Raw genomic sequence first — 21,517 nt, 5'->3', positions numbered from 1 at the left:
AAAGGACTAATTATCTTCTGAACATGATAACGACTTTACTTTCCCCAACAGGAACATGCACGTGCAGTATGAAAGTTTTGTAATGCATCAGATCACAAACAGAAGGAGGCTTTTCCTTTTACTCAAGCAGTACCTATCCCAATTTTAAGCGTTGAAGTATATTTCAAATACTCAGGTCAACAGTACCATATTATGCAAGATTCAAGAAACTGAGAACTTCTTGAAAACTGGGGTTTTTTTGTGGGTTTTTTTTTTAAGCAACTACTGCAGTCAACTATACAGGGGATATGGATAAAAAGAAGAAAAGAACATTAGATACAATGCTAAGGATTTATACAGGGAAAATTAAAGGGAGAACATTTTCACTAGAGCTGTTAAAAATACAGGAAGTACTCACAGGAGCATATCCATTAAAAAGGAGAGGTGGAATATGCTTATCTATTAGCAGTTAAGACACTGCCAGTAAGTTTATAAAATGTCAACAGTATTAAAAAACTACATAAATAAACAGAACATATTTAAGAGAAAGAATAGGAAAAAAGAAAGCAAGAAGAAACTTGCCCTGAAAAATCCTGACACCTCTATTTAACATGGAGGGAAGTTATTACAGAAAGGAGTCTTTTGCTCCATGACATTCCACCAGTTTTCTTTAAGAAAAAGGATGTTTGGCTGTGATTTTCTTTTCTAACTCTTCCATTCCTCAATAAAGTTCAGCAACTTCCCACAGGAACAGCTGAAGTGATCATTGAATGTGCCAAGCTCGGTTACAATTAAAAACAAGCACATGGGAAGCATGGACTGCTGAAGTCTATTTATATTTACATGGTAAGAAGATAAGGCCTCCATTCTAAGGAGCCACATTTCTCTTCCAGAGGAACAAAGAGGACACTTCAGCCCTCCTCAGTGTCTGAAGTGCCCAATCCTCCTGGTGATTTTCTAGGCTAACAGTATTCCCTTTCTACTTCTTGCACATGAAATGCTAAAATTCTTGAAGTTCTTATAAAAAAAGGATGAGTCATGGAGGGTTCCACAAAGCTGAAGCTAAATGTTCCTTTCCTCCTCAGGAAAGTCATACAAATAAAAAGTGTCACTGTGCATAATTTCAGTATTATCAAGTGCTCAATTTACAGTAAGTAACTTCTGAAATCTGATTTCAGCCCCTTTTACAACTACACTGCACAACTACATTAAATATCTGCTCCATGAGTACTCAAGTTCTGCTGAAATGAATTAAAGGAAGAGAAAAACAGAAAAAAAAAGGATTCAAGAGAATGTTCTTTTTGACAGAACCCACATGAAATACTCCTAATCAAGCATAACCCTAAGAAGAATCTTGCATATGAGATGCCAGAAATCAAATTTTGAAAGCAAGATTTTTGAAAAACTGAACCAACCTAGATATAAAGAAAAACATGAACCGTAAATGTTGATCCCTATCATATTTCATGAGTCACCAATAAGCATTTATTTATTCTAAATTTTATTGTGTAGAAATTAGTACCTTAACTACAACGTGTACTGTGGAACTACAAGCAACTTCTCCCTTAAGTTTGTATCTACAGGGAAAAAGTGCAAATCCCTCAAAATACAAACTTTATTCTAAAATAAGAAAGGAAAGAGCAACTGAATGTGCAGAGCCACAAGAATTTTACACAAGTCCCTATCTGTAACAGAGGGTGTGCTTTATCAGTGTTATGATTCTGACTGTAGGATGATATTCTCTGGTTTATTAAAAAGCAAGAAAATCCCCGTTACTTGGGTCATGCAGCACATTAGCAGTATTAAAAAGAAACAAAACCAGGAACAAACAAAAATTAACAAAAAAAAAATCCTAACACTAAAGACTGCAATATCATTTTGCACCTTTACTTTTCATCCAAGATTGGTCATTCTAAAGTGAGACAATTTTTGTCACAAAAAGATTCTATCAACTACTGCCCCTCTTTCAACACAGGGTCAACTCTCATTTTTACAGATACAAATGAATTACCCATTTCAGTCATGATGTCTGTCTTAAACATTATAAAATGAGTGCTTTGAAATCACTTTTAGGCACAGCAGGATTCTGCAGACAATCTTTTGATTAGGAAGTGACTATTGAGCTTTTTCAATTTAAAACTTTGCCACTGAAATTCTTACACATATGGAATTGTATAAAGACAATAAAGGACATAAAAACTTCTTTTTTCCCTGCATGTGAAACACACACAAACATCCAGAAAATGCATGTCTGGACTCAAAGAACAGGACAGAGTATCAACAGCAGGACAATGCCTCTCGCCTCATCCTCAACTACTTTTTGTAGTCAATGACAGAAAACTCTTAAAAGCACAAAACTGACAGAGACAGTCAGACACCCAAAACAATACTCAACAATTACTAAAAGAAGTGTTCAGTTACCTACTTCCCTCCTTCTGTCCTTTATTTAATTTCTGACTCTATCAGTTGATGCTCTTGCTATGATCACCTCTCTCCAAAACCTGACTCTGTATATTGTTTTCCTAACAGCTAATCCTTGTGACCACATTCCTGAAAACCCTGTGAGTGGCAGATCCAGCATTTACTATCCTCCCCAGAGGAGGGGACATGTATACCCCAAAGCTATTCACAGTTTTTCAAGTAAATCATCATCAGCTATATTGCTTGATGAAAATAAAATGTTTACCTGAAATAGCTCTGAAAAGCAAAACCACCACCTTTCTAAAAGAACAGCAACCACTGAACAGTGGGAATCCTCCTCTGCAACCACTGAACAGTGGGAATCCTCCTGAGCTCAGGCTCTCTTCAGAATCTGTCAGAAAACCTCAGGCACCTCGTGCAGAGCTGACCCTCAATGAGTTCATACACTGGGAGTCTACTGGTTTCCTCTTCCAGGTATTTAGTCACCCAGAACTACCCACTTTGCAATATGTATGGTTACTTCAACTCTGACAGACTTTATTATGTGCCCCCTAAGAGTCTGCCTTCCCCTCCTACTATGATAGGGCCAAGGGCCATGTCAGAAGCAGGACATGGGTAACACTTGTTCATTATTCCTCCCTCTTTAAAATTAAGATTCCATGCAGAGAATAAAAAACAAATTTGACTTAAATTACCACATATGTGGTTTCAGCATTTTTCTTTCCATCTACTCAATTTCATAGGATGTTGACAAAACTTAGTTTCAGTAGCAAGATAAGACAATCTCTCTTTGTATCCAGAATCTACATACTTGACCTAAACAAACAAGGAAGGTGACAATGGGGAGGAAAAATGTCTAGACTGAGTGACAACCACCCACTTGTCACCTTTAGCACATTTCATCATAAATCATGCAGTCAGAGGACGGCTTTTATGATCTGCTCTAATAAACCTACTTTATGACACCTTAAAACTTAAGAGGTCTTCAAAGTGATACAAACATGGAGCAGTTGGAGTGTTTTAGTGCTTGAGTAAGAAGAAAGTGAACTACATACTAACACCATCTAGTGGCACCTTGCAAGGCTAAATGTGACAAGCACAAATTTTTGGCTTACTGAACTTAGAAACAGCAAGCTTTAATTTGACTACATACCCTGACAAGAAAACTTTAATACAAACCAAAGTTCTGTATTGGTCTGTGTAAAACAGTACATGTTTTCTTAAACACAATTATTTAAAATTTGATTTTTAAACAAGCACTAATATTTCTTAGTGCTTATCTGATGCGAAACTATTTTTAAAATAGAAAATCAGCTGAAGAACTGCACAAGGGAAGCTTGGAAAGAGCACATCTCTTGATTTAAATCTGACTGCTTCCAGGCAAAAAATAAATCTTCATTAAATACCTAAGAGATACATGCAGGCTGCAGAAACACCTTATATATAGTGCAGGTTTTACCCACCATGTGTTTTAACCCAGCAAAGATGAAAGCTGCTCCGCCATAAAATTGAAGACATCAAAAGGTGAGAAAATTCCAAGGTTGAGCCAACAGAATTGACTTTGCTGGGTAAACACTGGCTGGATGGTCAGGTTCAGAGAGTGGTGGGAAATGGAATTACATCCAGCGGGTCACCATGTCTGCTCCCCAGGGCTCAATGTGGGGTCACTCCTGCTTGGTATTTTCATCAACAACCTGGACCAGGGGATCAAGGGCTGAGGTTCAACCAGGCCAAGTGCTGGGTCCTGCACTTGTGTCACAACAACTACCCCAGGCTGGGGGAAGAGGGGCTGGAAAGTGGCTGGTGGAAAAGGCCCTGGAGTGCTGGTCACCAGCTGGATGAACATGAGCCAGAGGGCCAAGGAGGCCAATGGCACCTGGCCTGTGTCACCAGTGGTGTGGCCAGCAGGGCCAGGGCAGTGACTGTCTCCCTGTACTGGGCACTGGTGAGGCCACACCTCACATCCTGAGTCCAGTTTGGGGCCCCTCAGGACAAGCAGGACATTGAGGGACTGGAGCATGTTCAGATATGGACAATGGAGCTGGGGAAGGAGCACAGACCTGATGAGGAGCAGCAGAGGGAGCTGGGGCTGTTCAGCCTGGAAGAAAAGGTGCTCAGGGAACTCAGTGCCTTCTACAAACTACCTGTAAGGCAGCTGTAGTGAGCTGAGGTGTCAGCAGGTCTCTGCTTCCAAGCAACAAGTCTTGACAGGACAAACAAAATGGCCTCAATTTGCACCAGGAAAGGTACAGACTTGCTATCTGAAAAATTTCTTTGTGAGAGGACTGTCAGACATTGACACAGGCTGCCCAGGGAAGTGGTGGAGTCACAATGCCTGGAGCTATTTAAAAGACACGTAGATGTGTTGGGGGGACATGGTTAAGTGGTGGCCTTGGCAGTGCTGAGTTAATGTTGGACTAGGTTATCTTAAGGGTCTTTTCCAACTTCCATGATTCTATGATTCTGTAATAACCAAAAAAATGCGGAAGTGAGAGCAGCAAAATGCCACTCAGGTCTTTTGTTTTAAGGCCTCAGGCAGATACTGCTCTCTGTTTCCTCCAGAGATTTGTACTGAAAGTACCAAAGACACAATCAAAGAAGCCTAAAGCATGTCTTCCTTTTAACACAGAATGAAGGCTGACACACAAAAGCAATACAAGCATAGATTTAAGACAGAAAAATCATCAAATAGTCCTTTAAGAAATTTTATTAACACTTCCACATCCCCATCTGGAAATATAATGCAGCAGCAAAGTGATGTGAAGTCCACTGTCCCATCAGGTATCAAATGTGAAAGATATACAAGAGTTTGACAAGAAGTTTACAATTACGGAAATCCTTTAGATCTTGAACTCTGTGAAAGTCTTAAAATATTGAGAACCAGTGAAGAAAACCAATGGATTCTCATCAAGCTCAAAAATCCTTCCAAGAGTGTATTACATGAAAAGGTCTTTTAACAATTGAGTGTTTATTTAAAACACTTTCCAAAGAGAAAATTTTCAGACAACCAGTCAAAAACATGGCCCTGGTATATTTTAAAATAAAACTGTCAACTGCCAACCTCTGCTCCATGTACATACAATTTATAAAGAACATCTTAATGTTCTAAGCTTCCTTTTATCTTCAGAAATTTCACGAAATGGTTTAAACCAGCTGAAATTTAAACCACACAAAATTTATCTCATCTTCAGGATTCTGTTAAACAGCTCTAAATAGAAGCAACTCAAATTCTACCAGTTAGTTGAAGCAACTCAAATTCTACCAGTTAGTTCCAGCTACAAACAAAATAAAACCCCTTGAGCCTAAATATCACTTATTTGAAACAGTCATCTCTTCTTTGACTCATTCAAGCTATTGAATTCATTCTAGTTCTTCAGGACTCATGGGTAAGACAAGACAGCCCAGCAGGAATCAGCACAATCCTGTCCATGCTGTGAAGTTTTCCCTTATATTTTATAAAATTACTGCTACTACCCTGCACCTTTAGAGCACAGCACATAAAAATGCTTCCCAATAACAATACTTCCTTTCAAATTCCTGAAAGACCTTAACCACCACAGAGAAATTCCCTACAGAGCTGGAATTGTAAGTACAAAGGAACACACATACATTGTTGAATATGGGAGTTTCTCACAGCCAAACAACTTTACAAAAGAACAATCAGAAAGTGTTTAAATTTTGGGTTTGGGTTGCATTGCAATAAAAGAGCTGCTCAATTAACAATCTGGGTATTTTTTTTTAGTAGGGTTTTAAATTTTAGATTAATGATTACTAAAAAAATGCTCCATAACTAAAGAACACTATTTTACAAAAACCTTAAAATGTTTTATATTAGTTTTTTGACAAAGCAGTCACTACCTATAATCAAAATAAATACTACTAAAACTGTTCTGACATATAACATTTAAAAATGAGATTACCATTTGAGTACAACAATAAGAATTATTTCAGTACAGTATTTATTGTGTTTTAGTAACTGTGGCACAAATAAATGCATGTTTTCCTCAATCATTCATTCATTAACAGCATTTTCTACTTCCAGGAATTTTGCTTAGAGAACAGCAATTCAAGGAGGCAAATGATTAAAGCACATCTCCATTTGTGCCACTGTGAGCTGTCCTCCAAGTCACAGACTGAACACGGTCAATGCACGTGACCCTTCTGCAAAAACAAGATCCCTAAGGAAAACACAGACGATGTCAATCCACGAGCTCATTAAACAGCAGTCAATTAGAACTCAAGTCAGCTAGAACCCAAAGCTTCAAACATCACTACCTTCACTCCTTACTTATGGAAACCAGCCATGGAATGAAAAATTAATTCCAACTATCAGTGGAACGTGTGTTTCTTTCAAGACCAGAGCACAATAATTTGGTAAAAAACCCATCTGTCCCAAGGAATCCAGTAACTAACAGTTCAGAGGTTCACACCAGGAGTCCTAACTGAATTCAGAATGCTCCCAGCACCCAAAGACCTCCATGACAGCCCACCCACCTCCTCCAGCAAAACCCTAAGGCTGAGGTTTCACATTCTGGGGCAACTGCACAGCATTTGTGTGCGGGGTTATTTTCAGTTGGATCAGTTCCCCACACAGCTGCAGGCTCAGCTGCGCCAGCACAAAGAAAGCAACCCGCAGACACGAGGGTGCCACCAAGGGCATGCCCAGGCAACAAGAGGTTTGGGAACCTCCAAAACAATCCAACAGCTGGGAATAGCTGCCTTGTCAAAAGAGAGAGGAGGAAGAATCAGATTAGAGTTAAGAAAATTCTACTGAGGAAATGAAATAGTTTTCACCAGGAGGAGTCAATGTTCCCATTTTAGGAAATCCCAAAGCCAAATTCTGATCAGTCACGATTGATACAAGGAAAGCTGAGCATAGAAACCATTCTGAACATGCTGGCAAAGCTGAAATCAATTAATCTGCAATCTTGGTGATAAGTGTCTGAATACAAGTCAGTGTGTCACTGAATTCATAATCTGCAAAAAGGCTGATCCCTTGTGTAGGACCTTCTCCTAACAGCAGCAGAGTGCCAATATCACAGCAACTCCATTCCATGGCTGCAAAGAAAACCTTTTAGCTATCAACAGCAATTCAAACTTACTGCATTTTGGAACACTGCAACCTGCAGAGCAGCTTCAGATCTTTTAAAGGTTAGCAGTGGCACTGACACTCTGGTCTAAGCTCAGGTGTAATACTGAGAAGAAAGAACCTCATCCAGTAATTTCTGATGTGAAGTCAAAACTTTTCTTGGAGACAAGTACTTCTTTTTAAGGAAGAAAAATAAAAGCATATTGATTCTGGAATTCAGTGGCTAGGAGTGACAGAAAACATGCTGCACTTCGAGGGAACTTAAAATATTGTAAGAGCTCTCACTAAAAAAAAAAATAAAATTAAATAGACTTCAGTATCAGACACCAGCAGACTGCACATGCAAAGGTAGCCTGCCCCTCACTGATCCCCTCTGAGCACATGCAGCAAGGGCAGGATTAGCACCAATAATGTGAGCTTCAATGATGCAACCTGCCAGGACTTTTCCCCAAGATCCCTCTTACGGTGTGTAAGTCCCAGTTCTTAAAAAGAAATGACCTACAGTCTCAGTACATTCAGAAGAAGGTATTAGCTAAACCAAAACACTAAAAACATACAACAAAATGCACCCAGCTGCATGATCCTTCACTGCCAGTGTGTTTGTGAAAAAATGAGACAGATCTAACGAGAAGAAACTACCAACACAAAACCCAGATCTGTCATCCCAGCATTGCTTCATCTTGACCGCTGATCCCAGTTCTACAGTCAGCTCACAGTTTGTTCTGCTCTGCACAAACTTGACAGCAAGCATTTTTTAAACAAAGAACACTAACACTTCTGCCTTTATAAAAAACACTTCGTACATTATATACAAAGCTGTATGCAATTATTGAAGATATTTAATTAAGTAACAAGCTTTTAAGGGAAAAAAAACTGTGGAGCATTATACATGCTGCTATGTTGTGATATTATATAAAATTTATTAAACACATTGACTTGTCCATAACTTTGACTAAATTCAGACTACACTGATTTATAGCTCTGAAGACCATGCTCCTTCAGCATTTTACACTTCTGGAACTTCAGGACTTAAAATCTGGGTAAAATATACATTAGTGACATCAAAACATTCTGAACTCTTTTCTGTTCTAAATCATGTAACATTTAACTATAATCCAATTAGAATATATGACAAAATAACAAAATTTGTATCATGTAGTGAAATTTATTTTTACTTTATAATGGTACACAAACATTCTAGTTCTTTCAAACAGCAGCAGTAAATTAGTTATGGAACACTTGTGACTTTCTGCATTGAGGGTAACAGTTTTACAGTCTTTGGTACTAGAGTTCAAAAACTGTAGTGAAAAGAAACATATGTCCCTCACTTATTAAAAAAAAAACCCTTCAACTTCCCTTTTTACATCAATTAAAAGTCCTCCAGTATTTTCAACTACTACTACACTTCTTTGAAAATACAGATACATTTTTAAATACTCCATAACTAACAAGGTTTTTAGTCTTCTTGAGGGTTTTTTTTACAACTGAGATGTGGCTTTAAATCAGCATCTAAGAAAGTATTAAGTACATTAATTCAGATTTTTTTAATGGCTTAATGTTTCTTCTCATATTGCTGTCCTAATGCTCTTTTACAGTTCTGAACTGATATTCAGATATTTCAGAACTGGTATTTCCAACCATCAACTGAAGTTTTTATGCTTGTTTTTAAAACCATACACAAAGCAGATGCCCCATCAGTAAACCCTGCCTCTGATCCACAGCAGCACCTGGTCCTGTCACTCTTAACTGTTATCAACTCAAAAGCAGAGTTAATACAGGTCAGTCCATAATCCTGGGCTGGTTTTGCTGAGTAAAATATCTCCAGAAGGTCACACTGCACTCACACCTAACTTCATTAGGCTAATGAGAAAGAGTGGTGTAAATTTTTGTGCAGAGGGGGTGGCAGAATTTTCTTAGAACAAAACGAAAGCACTTTCAGACTATTCTTCACTAAATTTCAGAGGCATCATACTGCCGGCTTCCCTGCAGGTCTTCCCATGCGCTGGATTTGGAAACACCAGTGCTTATATCCCACTCATTGGATGGGATGAGGTACAAAACAGATGCTTCCATCACCCAAACAAACCCTTCTGAATTTACAGACTGAATTTAGATACCTGCAAATTCCTCCTGAGCAGCATCAAATCTACATCTTTCTCACTTTAGAAATGAAGGTCCCAGGAAGCCAAACTCACCCTGTTTAATGTCAGACAGAGAGCCAGTGGACTCACAGACACACTGCTGTCAAACTGCCCACAGCCAGCCTGAGTCACCAAGCAGTGCTCCTGAATTACTCTCAGTTATAATTCATCTCCCTGTTTCTACCTCCCAAGGAAACTGTAAACCAACATCTTTGTGTGTTTGGAAAAAGACATGGGGGGGTGGAAGTACACATTTTCAGTGTAGAGGTGTTATTTGTTTTCCTACACAAACAGATCTGCATTCATGTTAAAATGAAAAAGCAATGACAATGAAAAAAGGCATCCCACAGGAAAAAAAGTAAATATTCTAACCTGTTCTACCCAGCTCTCACCCACACCCCATAGGGTGCCATCAGACACTGGGCCTGCCAGCCAACTTCATATTCATACCTGAAGCAAGTGTGTTTTGGCTGGGTTTTTGTTTTTCATTAAAAATAAAAAAGAACAAGAAGTAAGAATAAAGTTGTTTTTGTGAAGATATCACCAGTCTTAATTCTTTCACGGGCTCTGAAATACAGTACCAACCAAGAAAACAGTGACTCAGCCCAGTGGTTTTTATTCTGTTGTGTCACCTACACTGAAGAACAATTCCCCAAAGACATTTATCAGAAGAACTAAAAATTCTTACCTTTTGGATAATCTTCCAATAAGAGGTTGAAGTGACCTAACTGACAAAAGAAATCAGACTCGACCTTTCCTTCAGCTTTCAAAATTAGCGATTCATAGCAGCGAACAGCCTGGGAAAAAGAAATACAAGGTTTTCAAAATTCTGTACTTTACTAAGGCAAATAATACATTCTCTGAGAAATAATAAAGTTTTTATTAGCTTGAAAGATGAGGTCTACAAACACTCCCACTACAGAGTCAGCATCACTTTTCAAAGAAGAAATGGAATATTAAAGACAGAACAGATTTGGAAGCTCACTGAGTCTTATAAAAATTGACAAAAAATGAACAACAGACATTTTCTCTGGTTTTTCTGTGGACATTTGATTTCCCCAACAAAAAACAAACCTCTAACTTACATGAAAATTTTTAATTTTAAAATCGATGAAACACAAAAGGATTGATTTCATTCTTTCCAATCTATAAGAAAGAAACCTCTCTGATTTTAATTCTCATTGTGTTGCTCTTTTCCCTAAAGAAATCGTTTTTCATTTAACAGTTATTTCACTCATTTTTGCTGAACCAAAGAACACACTACCTCAACATGTCTCCTTATGCAATTTATATATCTTCATATGTGTTTCCCAAGATCCGATTCTTTTCACATCTAGCATGTTGTAAAATAATTTACTTCCTCCTACTGTAGACTAAGAATAGCTAAAGTCAGAAATGTAAATCCAATTAGAAATTAATTTCAGTTTGAGAAAACTTGCCCCAGAAGATTTTAAGTGACACACACAGAAGCAAAGAATGTTCTGTGCTATGAACACACGTTTTTAACAACTGAACTGACACCTTCTAGTCACTGTAACTGCCATGATCTTTAACCTGTTACATCCTTAGCTCATGACCCTATTTACCTCCTGACCTTGTTTACACTCTGGGAATGAGTAAATAAATAAATAAAATCACTTTCCCAACTTTCTGAACTTACTAACCACTGAATTGAAGCACTTGAACAAACTTATACGGGAGGGAAGGCCCTTCCACCAGCACAGTTCTCAAAAGCCAGACAGACTTCAACAAATTCTAATTCCACCTGGTTAATCTATGACTTTCACCTATTTATGGTGCATGTTTCAAATTTGGTTGCAATCATGAACTCCTTGATTTTATGACATGACAATAATCAAAGACCATGGGGCTCTTCCAACTCAGCATATTCTGTGATTCTGTGAAATGAGGGGCTTTCTTTAGAGATTTTATTAAAACTCGATATTCAGAATGGGGGGGAGGGGGAAATCAAGCTGATTATTTAAATCAGTAGCCATGCCAGTGTTTGTAATTTACTTTGAGTACAATTTTACTAATCATCAAGAAGAGAAATGCCAAAAAAAAAAAAAAAAAAAAAAAAAAAAAAGTGGATATGTTAGGAAATAGTTAAAACACATCTGTGGAGAACCCAATTACTGATCTAATCTGTTCTGAGTGGGTCACAGTTTGTATCCCAAGACTGAGGTGTATCAAACATTTCCATCTACTTCCAAGTCCAGAAAAGCCTTATTTCATGGCTGTTTTCAGAGACAAAATTCTGATGAATCAAAGCTATGCTGCTACAGAGCTTTGGGTGTATATGTGGTATTAAAATGATTTGATAAAGCATTAAATATGTTTACATAAACTTAAAGTACATATTTCACACTAGCTATTTTGGCCATGTTCTGAAGATACCAAATCTACCAAATAGATGTATATTTGCAAGCTTTGCCCTAGTAAACTACGGTGGAAGGACTGCAATTCTCTTCACCAAGGATCAAAGCTACTACTCCTTTAATTTCATTCCCATCACTATGATCACCTCTTGCAGTCAGTCAATTCTCCATCTAAAGAATGCCACCCTTAAAATCACAGGCAAAGCACATAAGTACAAAGTACATTTCTTAAGATCACTATTTGTGTATGTACTGACTCTTAAAATCAAGTTCATCAGCTGAACCCATCTGCAAATATCTTAGTGCAGAACTTTGGTTATGGCACCATGCCCTCTCTCTCCACTTTTTGGTCTCATCTCTTGATTTGCACTAATCATAACACAGTTTTTGATGGTGCCCCTGATGTCACTGTTACACACTGATTTGTACATAGGCTTCCATTTTTCTAATGATTTGCAATACCTGCTACAGCTGCTGAAGAAAATAGTCAAATTTTGATGTTTTTTTAAATTGGGATTTTGTCTTTTGCAATTCAGAGCATACAGAAACTGCAACCACAACAGGTAGCCTACAATAAATACTGGAGAGGAAACTAGGGTTATTTGCTGAATTAGGCTACAGGTGTTTAAGGAGAACTTGACTTTATGAACAAATGTAACAGGATTTTTCTGTCCAGATGTTCAGGGAAATTATAAATCACATGCACTTTAACGCTTAAGTGTTTGGGGACCCTCAATGTTCCCACAACCCCTTTTTAAGTAAATCCTCATTAAAATAGGTATCATACATATGTGAAGCACTGTCTGTAGTAGGGATGTAAAAACCTGTGCCCAAGCCTCTCACACAGCTCAGAGCAATTCTCAACAAGGCAGATTTTCCCTTTATGTTAGAGCACAAATTGTAGATACTGCTAAGCCATCTCACTGATGCCAGCACAAGGCAAGGCCTAAGACACCAGAACTTCCCCTTACAGCCACAGTTAACTGTAAATTATCTGTTCCTGGTAGAGCAATTCAATTACACCATTAAAGCAAACCCTCTCTGCTGACCTCTAACTGGTTTGCAACATAATCAGCAACACACTCCTATTTATGCAAACTTAACTTGGGAAGGCTGTTTCAAATGAATTTTTTCAATTCTTCCAGCACATTCTAACAAAATGAAAGAGAAACTAAAAGCAAGGATTACATCCTCAGTGGGAACACCAAATCAGCCCCTGGGTCAGCAGGTTGGTCACTGTGTGGCTCTTGCTCTTCCCATTCAGGGCAGAGTCACCAGGCAAAGACTTACCCAATTATGGTTTTGGTTAAGAAACTTTCTCCCCCACCAGGCCAATCCACAAAGATCTTTAGAAAGTAACAAGTATTTTTTTGCACAGGTAAGAACTTGTCTCTGTTGAATGAATGGATGTAAAAGGGAGGTCACAACTGCACCTATCTGTATATGTTTTCTTTGAAGGAAAAATCAAAAGATCTCATTTTAGTGGTTCTTTAACTGCAAAGGCTACCTATGGCACTACTTGTGCAACACATTTAAATTATCCTGAGACACTGAGAATTCTAAGGAAGTTAAAAACCCCTGAGGTTTTTAAGCATTGTTATTTCTCCACACTGTATGGATCTCTAAGTGCATTCAATGGAGTCAGCCTTGAGAATTGCCAGTATTGACAAATTAACAAGAAAGACCCTGAAATGAAAAGGAAGATTGCTACACATCCTTCCCTTTGTTCAAGGCTACAAGAAGATAAAAGGGAAACCTGAAGAATTTAGGAACTCGGCAAAATAATCACCCACAGCTGCCTTGCAGTGTGGCAACCAGAGCAGAAGCAGGAAACCAAGGCAGGAATGGCTGCAGGAAAAGCAACTGGTTTATATAACACTAAAAATGTAACAATATTCATGTTGTTTGCCACCTTCAACTGAAGTAACACACTATTGTCACACAACTTCCCTCTCATTACATCATAGTTCATGACTGGGGGCGTCCTCATTGCACAGATTCAACTGTCAATTCTTAGGACACCTTTAAATACAGTACAGTGAAGAAAAAGGCTTCGTGTATTTACCAACTCACAAAAAGCTAGCAAAATCTGTCCACAAAAGGAAGAAATAATTCTAGAACCACCTTTAAAATGTACTACCAGACCCCTGTGTGTTCCCTACTTTCATTCCTATGTATAAGGAACTGGATTCTTTTTCTGCCTCTGTTTTAAAACCATTCCTTCCCCACACTCACAAAAAAAAAAAAAAAAACAACCAAACAAAACCAACCCCATGAACTAGATGCCAGTTTTGGTGATTATTAATATGATGTCATTTCATGAAGGAAAGATTCTAGAGTTGAGAATATACCATAACAAAATAAATAAATATATCCAACCAAAAAAAATCTAACTGATAAATCCAACAGATGACACCAGAATCTAAATATTGTATACAGGGGTCACTGAAACATTACAGCTCTGCTTTATAAATAAAAAGGACAATGTTATTTCTACTTCCATTAATATGAAGAAAAAAAAATTTACCATTATCACTGGTTGCAGTTGTTTGTATTTTACAGCCCAAATTCAAACTACTGTTAAAAAAACTGTACTAAAGAAAAAGGAAAAAATCAATACAGTTTGCTCAGATTGTTTCTGAAGAATATAATGTGATGTTATCCTTTCTGAATCATGACAAGCATGACTGACCAAAATGAAACTAAGCAGGACTAAACAGACAAATGTGAAAAAATATTAACTATTAATTATTTAATATATTAATGATATGAAAATGTAGGAGTACACTGAGTCAGCAATTTTTACTTAAAACATAAAAAAAACCTGGCAACTACAGGGAAGCAAAAAGCCAGCAATCTGAATTGTTAACATGGCAACAACCAGGCAGTAACATACAGTGAAGGAAATTATTTGAATTTTACTGGGTAATAAATTAACTGCTCAAGAAAAACACAGCACTTCAGTGCAGACAATATAGTGTAAAATCACAAACTCAAAGCTTCAAGAAGTTCCTAAAACCTTCAATTTCACAACATAAAACATTAATGTATATGTAGATAAGCTGGGGGAGAGTGACAAAACTGAGCAGTTACTGCTTCCTTTTCTTGTGCCTTCAGTGACCCAACTGGATGGGCTTTGTGAGCAGGTAATGAGAACAGAGATTCCACATGGAAAAGGAGAGGGAGACATCAGCAGACTCTTGACAAACAAAATACATGCTGTAATAATGGTTAGAAACAGAATGTTAATTAGCTGATATTTTATCCTTCTGGAAAATAAAGTAAGCACGAGGACAATCATACATCTAGCACTGGTCAGCCCGAGGGAAACCTATAGAGCAGGAAGGCACAAGTGTGTGTTTGCTGGGCTTCTTCTCCCTCCCTCAGTGCCACTGAGGAGGCTCTGAAAAGCTTATTTTCCCATCCTTTCCTCCTTGCCACAACTCACCAAAATGCACATACAATTTGCTAACAACAATGACAATTTGCCACCACCCAGAGAACCTCCTGGTGAAGTTCCAGCTCATGCTCTACAGCAATGGGGGTGTGAACAGGGCTTGCTTCAGCTAAGCAAAGAAAAAAACCAAGCCTGAATTCTTCAGAAGTTAAAGCTATTTTTCCCCCATCAATGACTGGCTGGATACACATCACCTTCTGAGCTGTAGATGATTTACAAGAACATCTCATTTACTTCTGTAGAGAAAAGCACACCATTCTTATTTGACTGAAGATAACTTGGATTAATGCAGCAGATCCTCCACTGAAGGCTCTCATATTATGTATTGGCACAATATCCTTAACTTCCTTTACTTTCTTATTCAATAGCAATTCCCACTGTAGCTTTCAAAGCTTCTTTATATGCTCTGTATCTGCAACACTCATACTCTGTTATAAAATTTCTCTCTCAATTTCACACATTTACTCTCCTTGCATTTCATGTATGGACTATGTTATTTCAAATGCCTCAAGAAGAGTGCTGAAAGTACAGCTTGCTGCACACAAATATGCTCAGATCCCAAAACATTCAGGCATCAAGAAGCAAAAATACAAACTGGCCCCTTCCATAACTTTGTTCTTGCAAAATTTCTATGGCATATTGGAATGCTGTGAGCTTATTCTAGTCTGCTAGTAACACTTAGGATCAAAGTCTTCATCATTTCAAAGACAATTAGTATAGAACAGAAACTGATCCTTCCTCAAACATTTCTCAAGAAATCTATCATCAATTTTGGCTAATTTATTTTCTTATGACTAATGCTTCATGAAACAGGATACAAGAATAAACAGCGCAGGCAATAAAGAAAAGCAGCTGCACACATGAGCTACATGCACAGACTGATGGTCACAATTTTGATGAATTTTCTTTAAAAGCCACTACTGTAATCTAAGATTTTTGTGCTTCCAGATTATACCGAGGATGTGACAAATATTTTTGTTCAGATGATGTCTATAGCAGAAGAGAGATAACATAGTAAGCAGCAGGTCAAGGTTGCTAAGTTTACAAGGGAAAATTAACATGGACTCAATTATTGTTGAAAACTGAGGGATATTGCCTCATAAAAAGCAGAGATCTGCAGAACAGAATACAAAACAGAACACATGCAAATCAATGATTAAATGGAGAAAAGTGACATTTTAGCAGAGAATGAAAAACGCAACTTGCCTCCCCTGAAGACAGAACACTTGCAAGACATTTTTGACACGTGTTTTCTGTCAGACAGATGCAAACACAATAGTTTACATATTGAAAATAGTTTACATACATAAAATACAGGAAGCTTCGTCCTTTGCAGCTGACAGTGTCCATAACCAACTGGATTTTATGAAAAATTTGTTGACTGGAGTTTATGTGGTGAATCACTCTGCATTAATTCTGAGTCCACCTGGAGGATGCAATCCTCTCTTATTTCTTTTAAATACAGTCAAATAAATTTACAAACATCAACGTCTATGTACATACACACACACACCTACATGAGTTCTAGAAATTCTAAATTATTAGCAAACAGAATTATCTCTATTCTGTCCCTGAAGATATTTCATAATCAGGTGACTCAGGAGATTATGGCAAATTTTATATGGAATTTATATGGAATTTCATCATTCAAAATCCTTCACAGGTAATCTTTATCAAAAAACCCAAACAAACAGAAGTAACTTTCCTTTTTTCCAAGTGCCAGGAGATTTTTTTAATAGGCAATTGGAACATTGTTTTTATCTCAGACTATAGGAACATCTTTTTGGCTATTTTTACCACAGCAAGTCTATTTCAAGTAGAATTGCAGCACCTTAATTTAGCAATTTTTAAAGCTCATGAATAGTTCACCATACACTAAAATTTAAGACCACTAAATATGATTTTATTCTAGCAATTTTCACCTATACCAACACAGAACATCACAAATGAGGTGTGGCATGTCATACTTCAGAACACTTAAGATAGTCAACACTGATAAATAAACTTATCTTTTTTTAAATATGTTAAACCAGTTTTATCTAGGAGTCTAGAGAATCTCATACAGATTTTAAGTAAGATATGACACAACAAATAAATAGCTGGTTTTGTTCTCATTGGGCAAATTATTTTTGAAATATAATTAAAATCAACACAGAAAAATACAACCAAACACAGAAACCCACCCCCAAATAAAGCCAGAATCTGGATTAATAGCTGCCTGTTTTACCTAAGGAAAAAAGGATCAGAATAACTTATTTATGCAAATATCTCTGGATCTGGACACAAGTCTTTGGAAATGTAACAATGACTATAAGGCACCAAGCATAAGAGTGACAATGAAACAAAGAATAAAGAACTTGAAAGAAAGAGGTATTAAATAGAGAACAATGTACATATATATGCACAAGACAGTGTCTACCACGACTGACACAACAAATATATATTTGTAAAAATACCTAGTTTCAGACTTAACAGAATGATTTTTCTGTGTTGTCTGAATACAAGGCAATACATAAAGGCAACTATTAAAAAATATTTAAAAGCTGCCACCAATTGCTCTCTCCACTGTGCTAAAACTGCCCAGTCTAAACTTCAGTCCCAAAAGGGTTCGAGCATTAGAGGTGGCCTGGTACTCAGAAATAATACTGCTGGTAGCTTAGTCTGAAAATACAAGGAAAAGACGATTTATTTTAGAAGAATGGAAGTGAAAATGGGTCATGAGCTGTTTCATAAAGAAAGTGTAAAAACTAATGCTAATAGGGTGGGAAGTGTGGAATTTTCAGCACCACAGGAGATACAGAATTGGTAAAAGCACATTAAGACAAAAGATAAAAAAACCTAAACGGAATGAACCTGGTTTTAAATACTGAAATATCACTATTTCAAGGAGTCTCACAATGCTGGTACTTTTAAAGTTACCACAGCCAGTGCAGCAGAAAGATCCACCCCAAGGATTTTCCATCACATCACTGAAATCTCCCATATAGGTACGATCCAAATATCATGTTCCTTTTTCCAAAGCCATTCATATTTTTTCCTCTGTGGCTACTAAATTATGCTTACACAATTATGCTCACATATAAAAATGAGCAACACTGGAATATAACCAAATGTGCATGAAAACCAGCCTGCATAGAAAGTGTTTTGTAGGGGAACTTTCTGATACACAGAAAACACCTTGAAAAGCATCACAATAACTCCCATCAAGAGCTGTAACCCTTGTGTGCAAATGCCAGCAAACACCCAGCCTTATGCCTCACCTTTTTTTCCCCTTGTGTGGCTATCTGAACAGAAAAATTGCAATGAGAAAATATGAGGAATACAATCCCCTGGATACAGTCCACAGCTAATGAGCAGAACCACTTCTGAATGGCAGAGCTGGTGAACCTTATTCCAGGAAAGAATAAATGCCTTATTTCTGCTGTGTGACAGTAACAGGTAGAGGAAGTATATTCACAGAGATTTCAGATTTTACATTTATGCATTACAAAGCCCAAGCCCAAATTATTTTAGCTACTGGTATGCATTTTCATCATAATGTGCACTAAACACCAACTAAAATGACAATACACCAAAACATAGCTTGGGAGCTAGCCAGCAGAGTCTTCTGATAAGTAAAACCTGATAGTGGATTGTCACAAGCAAAATATCCTAAAGACTCCTGCAGCTGCAGGGTGAATAGCTGTACAGGTTGTCACCACAGCCTGTTTTTCATTAACATTTCCCTGGAGCTGGATGTAAGATATCCTTCTTGAATAATGCTTCCCAAGCCCTATCAAATTTGACATCCAATAAACAGATGGACATTAAAAAATACCAAGTGGGAAAACATTTATGTATGAAGCTTAATGCCAATTCTCTATCTTGTACATATTTTCAGAGACACTACTGAACAAGGAAACAGAGACAGCTTCGAAGGATGAAGCTCCTGGTAAGTGCCGTAGATCAGAAAGCAATTCTGTTATAGGAGGGAAATGGGATGCACAAAAAATTCACAAGAAACTCTAGCACATTAAAACTATATAGTTGAAACTATACTATCTAAGGACTTAAATCTAGAAAGATCAAGATTCAAAGCTTCACTTTGTTTTAAATAAAGATTTAAATTTGAGTTGTCCATACTCATCACAAGTGCCACAGGTATCAGATTCCAGAGTCAACCTCACTTTTAAGCCAAAAGTGACCACGAAGATTCTCTGCAGGACAGAGGCAGACTGACAGACACTAAGCTTCTAACTGTGTAGAGAACTCTGTTCCAGCCATCCTTTCCCCATCCACAACTACAGCATAACCTCCGGTAGAAAAGGAGGATTTTGTGATTTAAAACAAACAGCTGGATAAATAAAAATGCAATCCATTAGGGATGAATACTGACTGAGGTGTTTGGGCACACCACCATGTGCCTAGGCAGAACACTACAAACACAGCTCTTCAACACAGACTCAATTATGAATTCTCAGTTTCATCATGATGGTCCTTCCAACACAAAGATCTACAAGGAATCTTTTACACAATGCCCAACTGGAAAAAGTACAATACCCCCTTCTGTTTGGTCTACCTTTCATTACCACATACCCCGACCCATAGAATTTTATGAGTTCATTAAAAAACTGCCTTTAAAATGAGTCACCACACTTCAGGAAAAGTAATACCCATCCTGAACACACTTGTTTCTAAAAGTCAACCTTGTGCACTTCTCTTAATTAGAGGTTTACATACAATTCACAAACCTTACACTGCTCATTACTTGTACCAGTCCCAAACAGAAAATAGCTAATGGCCATTTGTCTCTCAAAAAAGTCTATTTGTAGACTAAAAAAATGACACAATGTGGATTTCACTGTATGGAAACCAAATCTTTAACCCAGCACTTATGTGGTGCTGCACCCACACCACCTTTCAGAGGGACAAAATCAGCATCTCTAAGCACTAACACTGCTTGTCTCTCACAACTGGGGAGAAAACCCAAAAATTTTTAAAACAATGATCAAATTGTTAAAAAGCATTTTATAAACCCACTGAGGTGTGAAATCCAGGACCAGAAATTTGAAATGGGACAGAGTACCCCAAAAGAGCTGTGAGGATCAGCACTGAACATCAGGAAGGCACCATTCATAAACTGGGATGTGAAGGTGGCTCACACACCAAACAACTCTGTAGAGTCCCTTATCATACATTACTGCAATGTTCACATTTAAATTGAAATAATGCTAGAAATAACTGAATTCTATACATCAGACATTAGCTGAAAAGGTTTTCTTTTGATGAACATGCCACATTCCACAGGGTGCTTTCCTAAGTTCTCTCTTCAGCTAAAGATGTCATGACTTGAGCCTTTAGATGAATGATCAATTCTGATATTATTTACAGTGGCAGGCAACAATTTCAATTACATATTAATGTCAAACCTTAGAATGAACCTCAGCACTTTCACAGGCAATACAGAATCTAAAATGCAACTAACTCAATACTGCAAAAAATGCATCAAAATCATGACCCAAAGCCATAAAGTCACTAAGAAGTTTCTATTACAACGACAGTTCCTTAACACTGAAATGTTGACTGTCTTCCTTTCTAAGGTTTTGGATGAACAGGACACACCCCTGTCTCCCATTTCACTGTCACTAATGTACTCTATCTTTGTTTACAGGATAAATTCACCTTCAAAGCATTCAGTGGCTTGAGCATGGAACTCAGAGTTCACAGAATACACCAGTATGTCAACCATGGCAAACAGAACTCTTCACAATGCAGGAAAAGCTCATTTCCACAGAAGACTGGATTTTTTCAAGTACTGGTCCAAAGACCTGGATTCATCATTATTAGAAAATATGTGGAAAGGCACACAGGTTTCATTCACCTTCTTGAATAAACACAAACACTCCACGATGCACTGAAATATCTCTGCTGAAACACTGTGTCACCATGAACAAGCAATTCCCTTAGAGAGGAAACAAGGAAAACAGCACAAAAATCTCTGAATCAAGAACAGCAGAGTCTGTTAAATACAGTCAAATACTGACACTAAATTAAGTTCTAAAGAATACATTGG

At 37.6% G+C, this 21,517-nt stretch overlaps 1 protein-coding gene across 10 annotated transcripts in view; it reads right to left on the bottom strand.

Moving 5' to 3' along the window:
• Nucleotides 1–21,517, bottom strand: part of KDM6A (lysine demethylase 6A) — a 151,187-nt gene that overhangs the window by 107,459 nt on the left and 22,211 nt on the right. For all 10 annotated transcript variants that reach the window (XM_018913470.2, XM_030234074.2, XM_050980365.1 and 7 more), the window contains exon 3: nt 10,319–10,427. In XM_018913470.2, the coding sequence (XP_018769015.1) occupies nt 10,319–10,427 (109 nt within the window). The remainder of the gene's footprint in view (nt 1–10,318; nt 10,428–21,517) is intronic.

The sequence above is a fragment of the Serinus canaria genome, chromosome 1 (genome assembly GCF_022539315.1).
Source record: "Serinus canaria isolate serCan28SL12 chromosome 1, serCan2020, whole genome shotgun sequence".
NCBI lineage: Eukaryota > Metazoa > Chordata > Aves > Passeriformes > Fringillidae > Serinus > Serinus canaria.
The sequence above is the reverse complement of the archived record's forward strand: the minus strand, read 5'-3'. Positions and strand labels throughout refer to the sequence as shown.